The sequence below is a fragment of the Monodelphis domestica genome, chromosome 5, assembly GCF_027887165.1.
Source record: "Monodelphis domestica isolate mMonDom1 chromosome 5, mMonDom1.pri, whole genome shotgun sequence".
In the NCBI taxonomy this organism is placed as follows: Eukaryota; Metazoa; Chordata; class Mammalia; order Didelphimorphia; family Didelphidae; genus Monodelphis; species Monodelphis domestica.
Genome location: NC_077231.1, coordinates 313,127,051 through 313,140,879, shown reverse-complemented (window position 1 = coordinate 313,140,879; position 13,829 = coordinate 313,127,051). Strand labels below are relative to the sequence as shown.

Here is a 13,829-nt window from a genome sequence, read left to right as displayed (position 1 = left end):
ATACTTTTGTTCCACTCTAATTTCAGAGAAGGACTTGAGTCGTTGAGAAATAAGAAGTGAGACTTCAAGGAGAAATGGCTCATCCAGCATCAGAACCCAAATTCTCTGTCCTCAAACCCAATGGTCTCTGCACCTGCAGCACTTTCGCACTCTGGCTCATGAAAAGACCAACTGAATTTTTAACCACCTTGAAAGGCCTTTCCAAGTTAGCCTTTGCTCCTAGTCCAATAAGGAGGGATTAGTGGGAAACTCTTAAGAGCTTAATTTTTTTTTTACCCACCTGTATTCTTATCTTTATTCACACTTACAACTATCAGGAAAAGAGGAGAGACAATTCACCTGTTCAAGGTATCAGGGTGAACCAATCCTGCGTATTTAAGCCAAAGGGTGGCCAACTTTATTCTTTGAACTGCATTGGGCTTGGGCTCCCTCATATCTCTTAGAATGTGAAGGCAACACTAATGGCTAGGACTAGCTCTGCTCAAGATAAATCCTTAGAGGGGAAAAAAAAAAGCAGCAGAGGGGCCCTCCCTGACAAAGAGGCAGGAAGCCTGGCCTTGGCCAGGCCATTCTGCCCCAGGAGAGTGAGTGGCTCTGGAACTTCTAGTCATAACCTTGGTTCACCAACAGCTCCAATGGAGACCCAAACGCTACTAATGACTACTTCTTTCCAGTTAGCAGGACAGCGTCCTCATTGAGCCTTCCTTCTGGCTGCTTAAGGCTACAGGTAATTGCTTCTGGGCCCATCAATATACTTTTTTTTTTTAACCCTTACCTTCCATCTTGGTGTCAATACTGTGTATTGGCTCCAAGGCAGAAGAGTGGTAAGGGCTAGGCAATGGAGGTTAAGTGACTTGCCCAGGGTCACACAGCTGGGAAGTGTCTGAGGCCTGATTTGAACCCAGGACCTCCAATCTCTAGGCCTGGCTCTCAATCCACTGAGCTACCCAGCTCTTACTTCTTAAGACTTTGTGGAGTCAGAGAATTGGTATCATTTGGCAAAATGCAGAAAAATCCAAGCACGTCAAATAAAGGTGTCAACAATAAATTAAAAACTTAAAGAGAAGCTCATTCCTGAGAAGAATACATCTTCTGGAGTCTTAGAAAAGACTTGGGGGCTGGGGGCAGGGGTTGTTCTTTTCTTCCTTCTGAGTCTCAAATTAAGATTCTCTCTATTCAAGATTCCAAATGAACCAGCCTATCTGGGAGCACCAGGATCTCCCTACCTATCTCCTTATACAATACCTCCCCAGACTTGTCCAAAAGAACCACAGAACCATGAGAGCTTCATGAAAGTGACGGCAATCTGGACTCCTGCTCTTATTAAATTGTCTAGCTTTTCACTCATCTCTAAGTAGACAGATACATGGAGATTCTTTTTGTCAAGTCCTGTTATAACCCAGCTTTCTAGTTATGTGACCTGCCTTTAATAACATCTTTCTCTATACCAGACCAAGAGAACACAAACAACCTGTGCAGAGAAGGATGTACCAAATATATACAAAATCAATACAACAGAGTTATGGGAGAGCATCCCTCAATTCTCTTTATGCCTCAGTTTGCTCATCTGTAAAAGGAACATAATTTTTGCTCTAATTCTTTCACAGGGCTACCAATTAAGTGACATCAATTGGTACCACCTAAGACCCATTATAAAATTTCTCTCCCCCTAATTTGGAATGAAGTATCTTCCCCCAGTATAATTTGACACACTCCCCACGCACAACTACAGAAAATACTTGAGAGAGTTAGTGATGTATTTAAGATCACCAAATGTCACCAAGCACATTTATCATTTTAACAGATTAGTTTATTTATGAATCATTTGTCTTTAGAAGCCAATGAACATTGATAGAAAAGGGAACAACATTTTCTAGACAGCTGCTATACCCTTTGATGGCCAAGAAAAGCTTTCAGTATCTAAGCACCTCTAAGCTTTCTGTTCCTTCCCCCCACACAGTTTTTTTTTTCAAATATAAAAAATATAGAGGGTGAAAACAAAGGCTTTGTTCTTGGCAAATGTCATCTTGGTCTTGACTTCGTGTTTTCATTTTTCTGTGAATTCCATGAGGCAGGCTCATCTCCAACTTCAATTTCAAACTTCCAAGATAGTTTCATTTAAAGTTGGCAATATCAAAGAAGTCAAAAGCAAATGATCTTCATCAAGCATGTCTGCAAGTATTCATTTCCAAGACTTGGGTTCTTCAATGAGAGGAGGCCAACCATGAAAGGAGGTTGGCAATGAAGGCTGAAGGGAAAAGTTACCCCCGGGAGAACAAGGAGTAGGGAAGAGAGTCAACAGGTTATTTAACATCTCATCAACCGCTCCTTTGATCCCCAGAAGGCCACCGCTTTGGGAAGACATCTGGGAGGACCAAGAAAGTCTCTTTCACCAAGCTTTTAGCAGAGTGGACATTGCCAGTTTTTGTGACTCTTCAAGACTATATGAGTCATAAAGGATCACATGGCCAGTCCCAAATTTTTGAAGTGCCCAAAGATAGGCAATACACTCATCACACGGCTGCTTCTTGTAGCTGAGGGTGTGGCTGGGGTTAGACAGTCCAGATTGCCCGTGTACAGAAAGAGCCAAGATATTTGGTGTATGTGGATCCTGAGTCTAAGGTGTGGAGAGGAAGTGCCACAACAACAAACCAAGGTTAAACTTTCTGTGTCCTTTGCATTTGAACACAAGGCTATTGGTTGTAACCATTACTTGCATGTAGGTGTAGCTGAAGAAACAAATACAAAACCAATATGTTCTGTCTTCATTGGCTTTCACAGTAAGAAAAATGTCCTCTGGACTTCAGACTTCAGCCCTTCCTTGCAAATACTTCTTTCTTCTCATGGTGGCCTTAGACTTGCAGTTGGGAGAAAGTCTTCAAAAGGACTCATCTACCAGTCTTCCCTGCTCTGGAATAAGCTAACCTGTCTACTTCTATCCCTCAAAAGCTCAGTTTAGAACCAAAGTGGTTCCAAACACTCTTGTAGACCAAATGGTTTCCAAGGTCCCTTCCAGCTCTAGATCTATGATCCTATGATTCTGTGATCTCATAGTATTTAGAGCCAGAAGGGACCCTGGATCCCCACATCCTACTCCCTACCTTTTTCCTTCCTACCCACTTTTTGGAAGTTAAACCACATATAGGCTCCTCATCTACCAGCTGCTCAGTTTCTTGGTGGTAGTGGTGGTTGTTCATCCTTCATTTTTAAAGATACCATCTTGACAACAAGATTGGGTTTAAGTGAGACAGAGTTGCACAAAGTCCTCAGCCTCATTCTCTCTTCTAGAGAAATGCAAGTCCAGCGACAGGACAAAAAGCAAGGATTCTTGGTTACACAACATAGACTAAGTTGAGCCTGAGCTGTCCTGAAGAGCCCAATGCCTATGGCGGCAATAGTCTAGGACCTCCTTCCTGGAAATCATCTCTCACCATTTAACAGTAACTTAGAGGTCATCCTGGTTACCTGGCTCAGGAAGCCAGATGGCCCAACCACAGAAGGGCCACTCATTAAAGCCATTAGAGAAGACAGCACAGTTCATGGGAGTGGGTGAGCAGCTAATGAAAGGTCTATAATAATCATTACAAAGCAGGCATCGAGCCAGCCTTTCCTTCCTACTGGAAAAGTATCAAATCCCACCATGTACATGTTGCTAATGGAAATTACCTACTTAGGTCTAGCTGGGCAAGAAAATACACAGTGTACTTAATTAGGAAATAGTTCCTTTTATAAGAAGTGCCTCTCGAGGCTAGCTTTTAAAACTTTGCCCAGTTTAGCTCCTACCTCTCCAGGTTCATTTCTACCATTCCCCTTCATACACACTCAGTTGCCAAATTTGTCTGCTAGCTCAGAGTGGATGACTTTCCATCTCCCATCTCCATGCCTATGCACAGATGGTCTCCTGAGGTCTGAAATGCCCTTTCTCCTGTTGCCTCTTGGGATTCCTGTGTTTCTTCAAAGCTGAGCTTCAGGGCCACTTCTTACATGATGCCTTTCCTGATTTGTCCCACTTCTAGATGGCAATTCTCTCTTCTCAACATTACAAAATGAATTTTCAAGACATGGGTGACATGCTCTAGCCCCAGTGCAATAGAATGTCAACGCCCTGTAAGGGTAGAGATGTTCATTTTCCATCTTTTTAGCCACAGTCTACATAGCCCATCATCTGTAGGTACTAAACATTACCCGACTTTCTCAAAGTGCCAAATTTTGGTGAAGCTGATTCAGAATGTCACTAATCAGAACTGTCCTTTCTGTTGTACAATGTGAGGCTGCATTAAGTAATGCTCCTATGGAGAAACACAAGAGAGCTCTCAGCTTCTTGGACTATTTTCTGAGAAAGAGGAATAAATGGTAGGAGCAAGAGAAATTTCTCCTACCGAGGCATCTCTACCAAAAGCCTCTGCAATCTCTCAATAACCCTGGTAATGCACAAAAGACTTCATTCCCCCCAGAGTCCTAGCAGCCATTCTCCCAATTGTGCTCATTTCCCAAATAATGACATTTGGAAATTTTGGTTTTGTCCGAAGAAATGGAGCTTCCCCAAAATGGAAAAATCAACTCTAAGGTACATTATTATGTTAAGAAATCTAAATGTAGTTTCCAATAAGAATACACTCAAATGGGTTAAGCCAATCTGTTTCCAATTATTTTAGGAGTAGTCTTTAATATAAGTAACCAAGGCAGGATTGGAATAGATCAGGGATATAACTTCCAGAACACTCCTCGTTTCCCACTGGAAGCAGCCACTGTAAACAAGCTAATTGAAGGACCAAACTAAGTTCATGCCAAGATTTCCATTGGCCCCATTAAGAAACAACTCCAAAAACCAGTCACTGGAGCTGGAGGAGCGGGGGACTGCAAGCTCTCCATGCTCATTCCTGTTCCGACAACGACCCCCAGTGGCCTGGGGCAGATGAGGGTTTTCCCGTTACCATCCCCAAAATAAATTCTAGAAAACAGATTGAAAAAATCGAAAACCATTTCCCAGGAAGGGAAGACAATGATGTTTGTTTTTTAAGATTAAAAAATTAAAGCATCTACCAGGAAAATGTACTTCTTGCTGCATAGCCCTGAGCACCCCTCTGTCTCCACTCAAAGTAATAGCTAGGCATCAATGGACAATGACTTCCTATCCAAATTCTTTTTTCCTTAACTGCCATCAATTGGCATCTGTAAGGATCACACTGAATAATCAAAAAGTATCAGAGATGAAAAGGACCTCAGTTTATCTAACATTATATGTAATATAACAACAAACATGGAGACTTAAATTTAAAAGGGAATTAGAAATCATCTAATCTAATAGGGAAAGAAGGAGGGGAAGAAGAGAGGGAAGGAAAAAGGGAGGGAAGGAAAGAAGGGGGAGAGCAAAAGAGAGAAGGTGGGAGAGAGAGAAGGAAGAGAGAAAAGAAAGGTGGAGAGAAAGAGGGAAGAAAGAAAAGGCAGATGGAATGGAGGGAAGGAAGAGAAGAAAAGAAAGAATAAAGAGAAAAAAGGAGGAAAAGAACAAAGGAGAGAGGAAAGAAAAGAGAGAAGGAAGGAGAGAAATGGAAAGGAGAAAGAGAAGGAAGGGAGGGAAAGAAGGAAGGAGGAGAGGGAAAAGAAGGAGGAGTTCTAGATTTAGAGTCAGAAGCCCTGTGTTCAAATCCTCTGCTTACTACTTGGACCACCAAATGGTCAAGTCATTTCCCCTATATTAAGCTGTTTCCTCTTCTGTAAAATAAATAGGATGAAACGAATGACTTCTAAGGTCCCTTCCAGGTTTTGACCTTTCACAGTAGGAACAGGCTTTCAAGATAGATGTGATGACAGAATCAAGGTCAATGGAAGACTTGGCCATCTATCTAGAACAGATAATGCAAGAACAAGGCTTATTCCAGTTCTAGATTCCAAGGATGGGCAGAAATGAGTTGTTTTATAGGCTTGGCTATGTGTGTTTTATTTAGAATAATGCTGTAGTTCAAAGGCACTGATTAGGATAAGATGATTTCTAAAGTGCCTTCTAGGTTGAACAGTAGTCCATGATTTTGAGATCCTGGGCCAACTAACAGCAACATGGGTGGCAGAACAAAGCCCATTTAGGAGGAAACTTTCCCAGATTAAAAACCACCCCAAAACAAAACAAAGAATCCCCACAGTATATTGAGGAGTTGACTAAATAGCTTTCTTAATTTAATATGGATAGGCTTAAAGCCACATCACACATTTTAAAAAGCAAAACCAAACCCCAAACTCACATTTGGCTTTAAGAGAATACCTTAATCTTTGTTGTTATGCAGCAAATGGACAAAAACAAAAAAAGGGACATAAGATCACCATAAATAAAAACTGTGATGGGATTTTTTTCCCCCTGAGGTTGGCTTTAAATTAATCATTTCAGCATAACATGCCCACAGAAGGACAATATGACACAGGGGATACAATGTTGGTCTTGGAGTCAGGAAGACATGGATTCAAATATGACCTCAAACATCTGGCTAGTTGTATGGACTTAGGCAAGCTGCTTGAGCTCTGAGCCTCAGTTTCCTCATCTGTAAGATAGGACAGATGATAGTACTACTTACATACCAGTACTGAAGGCTCAGAATAGACAATGTATATGTAGTCCTTTGGAAATATTAAGGCATGATATGAAAGAGTGATTCTGACTTGCAGGACATTTGGTGGTTTAAAAAACATTCCTATGAAAACCAAAACCCTGGTCTGATAGATTTGAGCAACAGGGCTGCTGAAATACTGCAAAGTGGGGAGCATCATCATTTTCAAGATGTTTGGATTCCTCTTCCTCTGTTAAATACCTGAGAGCAAACAGAGGACTAGATGGTTTGAATTTAAAATCAAAATCCAAACACTGCCAATTTCATTTGGTACACCATGAGGAGGGTGCTCTTGGGTTATATATATATATATATATATATCTCCACCCCTGGCCAAGGTGCTTTCTCAACTTTGTTTCAGCATTAACAGTATTCATGCCTCTCAAGGAATTATGGGCTCAAAAATCAGTGGAAGGACTAGAGAGAGGAGGACATTATAGATTTTCATCTGGAAGGGACCTCAGATCTTTGGATCCAACCTCTTCAATTTATACATGAGGAAATAGAGGTTTGTACAGAGAAAATGACTTGGCATCAAGTAGGAGAGATTTGAACCCAAGTCCTTCTCAAGAACGGGCAGTTTGAGAGAAGGGTTCTCTCTCTGTGACTAGGATGGTTAACACTTTTCATACTAGAATTTGAATTGTATTTAATTGAGGCTTCTGATACCTAGTTATGACTTGAGTCTCCTAGAACACAAAACCAGAAAGTCAGCTCACATACAAGGCTGAATGATGCAAACCCATCAACAGGGAGTATTTCAAATGGTCTAAGACAAAGGGGCTCTGGCCTTCTTGAGAGCCCCCCAACAGAGCTCCAAACTAGTGAACCCATTTTCAGATCTGTGGCTGAGGTCCTGGTCTCCATTCATATCCACATCTTCCCCCACTAACACAGGAACCAAAGAGCACTGAACACCGGAGGCTTAGCATGGTGTCTATCATGCTGGTCTGCCTCTCAAAAAGCAACATAATCACGCTACAGATTAACAGTGGAAACTGGCTGTATCTCACTTATAATTAAAGTGACTGCCAGGGGCTTAATCTTGCTAATTTGAAGCACTGCTTCCCCTTCTCCTCCCCTTATAGTCTAAAAACCAAAGTGGTCATTTTCTCCTGGTAATTTTCCATCCATTTGTATGTATGAAGGCTAACCTTTAGCAAGAAACCCTTGACGTATGCTTTACTTGCAGGGAAAGGAAATTGGTTCAGGCAATGTACCCCCCTTCTGGAACAAGTCACCTGATCCCAAGAATCAACAGGTTTTTTTTTTTTTTGCTTTTTTAACTAGTCAAAAAGTCTTACTAGAGAAGAGTTCCTTCCTTGTTTTATTGGTCAAGAGAAGGACTTCTAATTTAAGGGGTCCTCCAATGCAAGGCCTATACTCCCTAGTCAAATATTCTAATATACAATAAGGAGATGGAAAATGCCCAATTTATTCCTAGGGCTAATCATGGGGAGAGAAGGATTTCTCATAAGATGGGGGAAACCAACTGGGATTAGAGGGAAGAAGATATCCCAAGGAATCATCTCTATGAGGGGCCAGCCTCCCCCAGAAAGCTAGATAAAACTCTACATCTGCCCAGGGAAAATGGCTCTTTGCCTTTCTATTCCCCAGCAACTGACCACTCATCCTCAAAAAAAAGCAGGGGAAAACGAGGACTAAAAAGACCCTAAATGATCCTGGAAGAAATTGTATGTGATGCTTATCAGTAGTCCCATCTGCTTAAGAGGAAGCTTGATGGGGAACAACAGCTTCTAGAAAAATCAGGTATTTGCTCCAGTAGACCCATAAACCAAAAGATCCCCCAAGAGAATGGCAACCTCATGGAATACTAATAATAAAAGACTCTGGTGCTTTCCACAAAGCTGAAGATAGTATGGTCCAGTGGAGAGTCATGATTCTAGAATCAAAGGGCCTGGGTTCAAATCCTGTCTCTGATTCTAAGTGTCTTTGTGGTCTCCTGGATGTAGAGTATGCCTCTTATCCTCCCTGACCCTCAGTTTCTGCCTTTGTTAAATGAAAGAAAGGCTTGGACCAAATGAGTTCCCAGATCCTAACTAATCTAATCCTTGCAGCCTTTCAATTCCTTGACAGAGCACCTTTGGGAGCCCTCCTCTGTCCTGCTCTCACTGTGTCCAGTGGATCGAGAAGCAGAAAATGAGAGTTCTCTTCTATTACTAATGAAGTATGGGGGGAAAAACCAGACAGAAACCTGCTGAAAATGGGGTCCCTTCCCCAAAAAGTCACATTTCTTTAATGACTGATGGAGTGTTTTCAAGGGAGGAAAGAAGAATTTTAAACTGAAAACTCCCTTTAGGGACAGGTCAAAGGCCAGATGATCCCTGTTTGTTCAATTAAAATGGGAATTCATTTGCCAGGTGCCCTGATCATGGAGAAGTGTGCATTTCAAAGTTTACCAAGATAAAGCCTGATTTTTATAAACCATGATGTTTCCTTTTTTTAACTTGATTTCCAAACCACACCAAGAAGCACATGAGATCAAAGCCAGGTGGGATGGGCTGATGATGGCTACTGCCATGCTCAAGTCTGAGTTACTGTGTTCCAGCATCCTCCTCCATCCATCCTAAGCACTATCCTACCTGCTGTACCCAGAAAAGGGGTTCCCAAGTAATGCTTATCTTTGCACTGACAATAAGGCTTTGGCTATTAAGGGCAATGAAGACTTCCTGATTCCATTTCAAAGCTCCTTATGTGTCTAACCCATGTCAGGCACTATTCTTGCCAGAGACTGAAAGGAGGCAATCAATGCCTGACTTCAAGGGGCTTGCCTGTGTGGGTACATGTCACACCCACCCCTAGAATGGCAGCAAATGGGAAATACTAACTATTTAGAACCAAGAACTTTCCAGACAGAAGGGGGCTAAGAACTGAGAGATGGGTCAGGAAAAACTCCAATTATGGTCTGAAGTAAACAAGGCAATCAAGGGAGCCCCAAAGAGGGAGGAAGAAGGGGACTCGGCACATTATGCTTTGTTACATCATATTTTAAGATCCAAAGAACATTAAGAAATGCATTGGGCTGAGGCACAGACTATCAACTTTCCAGATTGTCGAGAGAGAAATGCAGAATCCTGGACCTGATCATTTCAAATCAGCTTCCCACAAATCACATTTTTCAAACCCAGCATCATCCTAAGTGCTCTGAAGCAGGAGACAAGCCACAGCGTTACTAGGTTAATAGGTCCCGTGCCACCAAAGCCCCACAAACTCAAACCAAAATCGTTCTTAGCTCCACCATTGTAAAGAAAGCAGGATGTTTATGTTTCAGCTTTGGTTAAATTATTGTTGCAAACACCACCAAGGAGAGGCATGACAACCTGAGCGGAGGACACCTGTGCCAAGCCAGAGCCACTTGGATTCAGAGCACTGGGCACAACTTGCCTCCACACAAATGAGGAAGAGGAGGAGGAGAGCTGGGAGCCACAGGATATTGAAGTCTCCTGCAACTCGAGGGCAGGGAGCCAGTGGGGCACGAAATGCACGCCAAGAATTCACATGGCTTTCAGCAGGATGAGCCCCACGGAAATTAAATCTAGCCTTCCATTACAGGGAGAAGGTTTTTCCTTCTCTTCTCTCTTACCACCTACCCATGAAGGAAATCTCTAAATATTAAGATTGGCTTTTGGATAAGGTACAATAGGCTATTTAGTTCTGCATAAACAGAGCCTCCAACCATTCTGAAGGCCCCTTATTCCTTCCAATTGCATTCACTGCCACTGGAGGCTGGGAACAAAAAGCTCTGAGGACCATCATGAGATTTCTAATTATAAGTAAAGAAAGTTTATGACTGGAGATTTCCTCATTTCCTATCTTCTTTGTCAGAGAAGTTAGGAAAATATTGAAGTTGTCCCCATGGACTTTGGAGGGCTCTTGCTCAGTTCATCAATGGCAGTCTGTGGAGGGGAGAGGCCAGCCTCTACTTCAGAAGGAAGCCATTTGTTTTGTAATATTTGGTCCCGCCATTTTGGAGGATCTCAGATTTAAAGCTGAGAGAACCCTCCTGAGGCCAGCTAATCCAAGCCTTCTGGACTCAGGTAAGAGAGAATGAGTAGGAAAAGACTCAGGTGTAGGAGGCCCAAGTGTCCTTCTATGTGCTTTGATGTCCTGCCTCTCCTTCTAGTGCATGACACACATCCCCATCACCTATCAAGACCACACTAACACTTAGTGAGTTAGTTCTGGTGGCAGATACACATCCAAAGCACTCACAATTCATCTTAATCACTTACCTTCCAGCAAGGGATGAAGACGACTTGTGTACCAAGGGACAAGGGCCCACAGTACAAATCAACCGTCAGCTACACACAAGTAAAATGGCACTTAGTGGAAGGCTTTGGATTGTTTTATTCTTTCCATCAAAGTGAAATATAAACAAGTTCAAATAGCCCCATTATAAGAATGGACACCACACAAAACTCAAGTCAACAAGTGTAATCTAGACACACGCAAAACCACACACGTACACACACGCTGTTATGGACAACAGAACGCCAGGGAGGCAGCTTGGTTTCTGGCATGACTATTCCCCAAATCTAAAGCCACCGAGTCATGTCTGAGGTCTCCCTCACATCTCATGTCCAATTGGTCACTGAGACCTGCTCAATCTTCTTTTAGAGTTAACTGTATCAGTCCCTTCTCCCATGCCCAAGACTTCAAACCCTCATTAACACCAAGCGAAGACTACCCAAGGAATGGCTGCCCTGCTTTCTCCCCTTCCAGCATCTCCCACCTCCTCTACAATCAGATTCATCTTCCTTTGGGTTCTCATCTACTCAAATGCTTTCCATGGATCCCAATCTATAGAACATTTGGGACCTAACACCATTTCTGGTCACATCTTCTTTGACCTTCCATGAATTGACTCAACCCACATTTAGGAAAGAAAAGGGGAATTCAAAGATGAATAAGGCTTGAGTTTGGGTGATGACTGGAATAATGTTATCATTAGCAAATGAAGGAGCTAGAAGGAGAAGGATTGTGGGAGGGGGAGAGAAAATGAGCTCATGATGCATGTCTTCCTCCTAATGAGGCACTAAAAAACATTCACTGATTTGACTGTTCTAAAAGCAGCTGATTTTATTTGAGTTCTGTCCTGGGTCTAAGACTAAGAATCAAGGGGGGAAAATCTCCAAGACACAAGTTAAGAGGGAGACTTCAGGCCTGATGATTTTTTTTCTTCTTAAAACAAAAAGTCTATAAAGTCCCTGAACGTGCAGATGGCTGGCCTGTTCCAAGTCCTAACAGATCTTTGAAAGGTGTCGTTTTGATAACATTTACCAGCTACAGTGACACATTAACACAATTCTCAGAACACAGTCCTTATCTCAGTTTTATGAGTAAAACATGACAAGTCTGTGGACTTTAGGACCCAAGAGCACAGAAATGCATGACTAACACAATCCAGTATTGGCTTTTGAGCAAACAGATGATGTTTTTTTAGGTTCATGTTCCACAAAAGTGGAAATCTTTGCAGACATGGGAGATATAGAAATGGATGCAGAGATGAAAGGAGAACCAGGTTGCTTTGGAAAAAGTGAGAATTCATCCATTCAATGGAATATAAGTGCCCTGAAGGCAAGGCTGGTTTACACATTCCCCTATACCTAACATGGTACTAGGCTATCAGCAGGTACTTAATAGATGCTCTCTGAATTTGAATTCACTGTGTGAATCTGGAGATGACAGGAATATGCCAATTACAGACTGAAAACAACTTGATAAAGGAAAAAAAGACCTCAGAGAAAGTTTGTGTTCAATATGAAGGGTGAGGGGAATGTCCCAGTGACCTGCAGGTTATACTGTGTTTGAGTTTCTTACACTGCAAAGAAAGAGCTATGAATGTTCAAACTCTAGGTTTAGCAAAGTAAATAAGTGGAGTGAGCAGAGCTGAGCAATGTTTCCTACTCCCAAGGGCAGGGTTCTTTCCATTTTCCACTACAGCCCCCACTAGGAAGCAGATTGTCTTCTTTCTATCCATGGGGGAAGCTAGAAATTCACAAGGAATATGCAAGGAGAAGAACAGGAAGGCTAATCATGAGCTACACAAAGCCTGAAGAGCAAGAGTAATCAAGGGAAATGAAGGAAAAAAATTTGGTAGATATCCCAGAGATATATGCTATGATGTGATAGCAGGGTTAGAATGGAAAAGTACCTTATTTAAAAAGCATATATTAGATTTTTTAAAAAATAATAAAGTAGCATTGTTTTTCAAGAAAATGTGCTCCTTTGAGAAATTCATGAAATGGGAGGGATGAATTTGGGTGAGGACCAATGGTAGGAAGAAATAAAAGGACTGTCACAGGGCTAAGTTGAACATAGTCCACCGAGCCAGAAGGAATAAATGAATAGTGAGTTCAGGAATCTAACCGCAAAGCTAGTAGAGAGGCATGCTATAGCACTGAAAAATGATTTCAACTCATCAAACACACAGGAGCTTGAGAAATTCTGGGTATATCCTGAAACAGGTTCTATTCTCCACCTCGGACCAAATTTGCCTCATTCCCCCTTCTAGAACAGGTATCTGTTCTAGCAATTAGTGGCACATCCTATCCAAGAGCCTAAACTCAAATCCTACATTTCAGACTTTGAAGGATCCTGTCAGTCTCACTGTGACACCTCCCCAAGCCAAGTTTCATAACCTGTCCAGCTCAGCATAAACACCAATATCCATTCACCCTAATATCCATTCCCCCCCATCAATAAGAAATGTCTGGTACAGAGGGAGAAGCCTTGGTTAAATTCCTCTTGGGAGGTAACCTGATAAAACATCCAAGGCATAACACTCGCCTTCTTGCTGATTCCTAAAGAAGAAAAGCTCATTTTAAGGCTGCTGTTGTAGCAGGTACCCAAGGCCATACAGACTCACTACTGCCCCTTTCAGAAGCTTTAGATAAAATATAGAAACACTTTTCAGTTCCTAAGGGACATGCAGATGGGCAGTACAGGATACTGGGGGGAAAAAACAAACCTGCTTTGGAGTGGAAGTTTGACTCCCAGCTCAATTTCTCATCTGTGAAATCAGAGTGGATGACTTCAAGGGTCCCTTCTAGCTCTAAACAGTTTCTTTATTTAAAGAGTGGGTGTCCCCTCTAGAGAGCCGACCTCTTTTGTCATTATTATTGGAAATAATTTGAATTCGTGCCCAATTTGACTTTGTATCCTATTATAAGAAGCTAGTTGTCTGGGCTGCCAAGAACTAGAGAAAAT

General features: G+C 42.1%; 1 protein-coding gene and 2 non-coding genes across 10 annotated transcripts in view; all 3 read right to left on the bottom strand.

Moving 5' to 3' along the window:
• IGF2BP3 (insulin like growth factor 2 mRNA binding protein 3) overlaps positions 1–13,829 on the bottom strand; it is a 105,789-nt gene that overhangs the window by 51,638 nt on the left and 40,322 nt on the right. For 3 of the 8 annotated variants that reach the window (XM_056800495.1, XM_056800496.1, XM_007505367.3), the window contains exon 4: positions 10,853–10,921. The exons of the other annotated variants lie outside the window; for them this stretch is intronic. In XM_056800495.1, the coding sequence (XP_056656473.1) occupies positions 10,853–10,921 (69 nt within the window). The remainder of the gene's footprint in view (positions 1–10,852; positions 10,922–13,829) is intronic. 8 annotated transcript variants of the gene reach the window in all.
• MIR12394 (microRNA mir-12394) lies at positions 2,274–2,334 on the bottom strand. The gene has a single exon (NR_162968.1). It is a non-coding gene; the product is annotated as a microRNA mir-12394 (primary transcript).
• On the bottom strand, positions 3,007–3,070 carry MIR12393 (microRNA mir-12393). Its single transcript, NR_162967.1, has one exon. It is a non-coding gene; the product is annotated as a microRNA mir-12393 (primary transcript).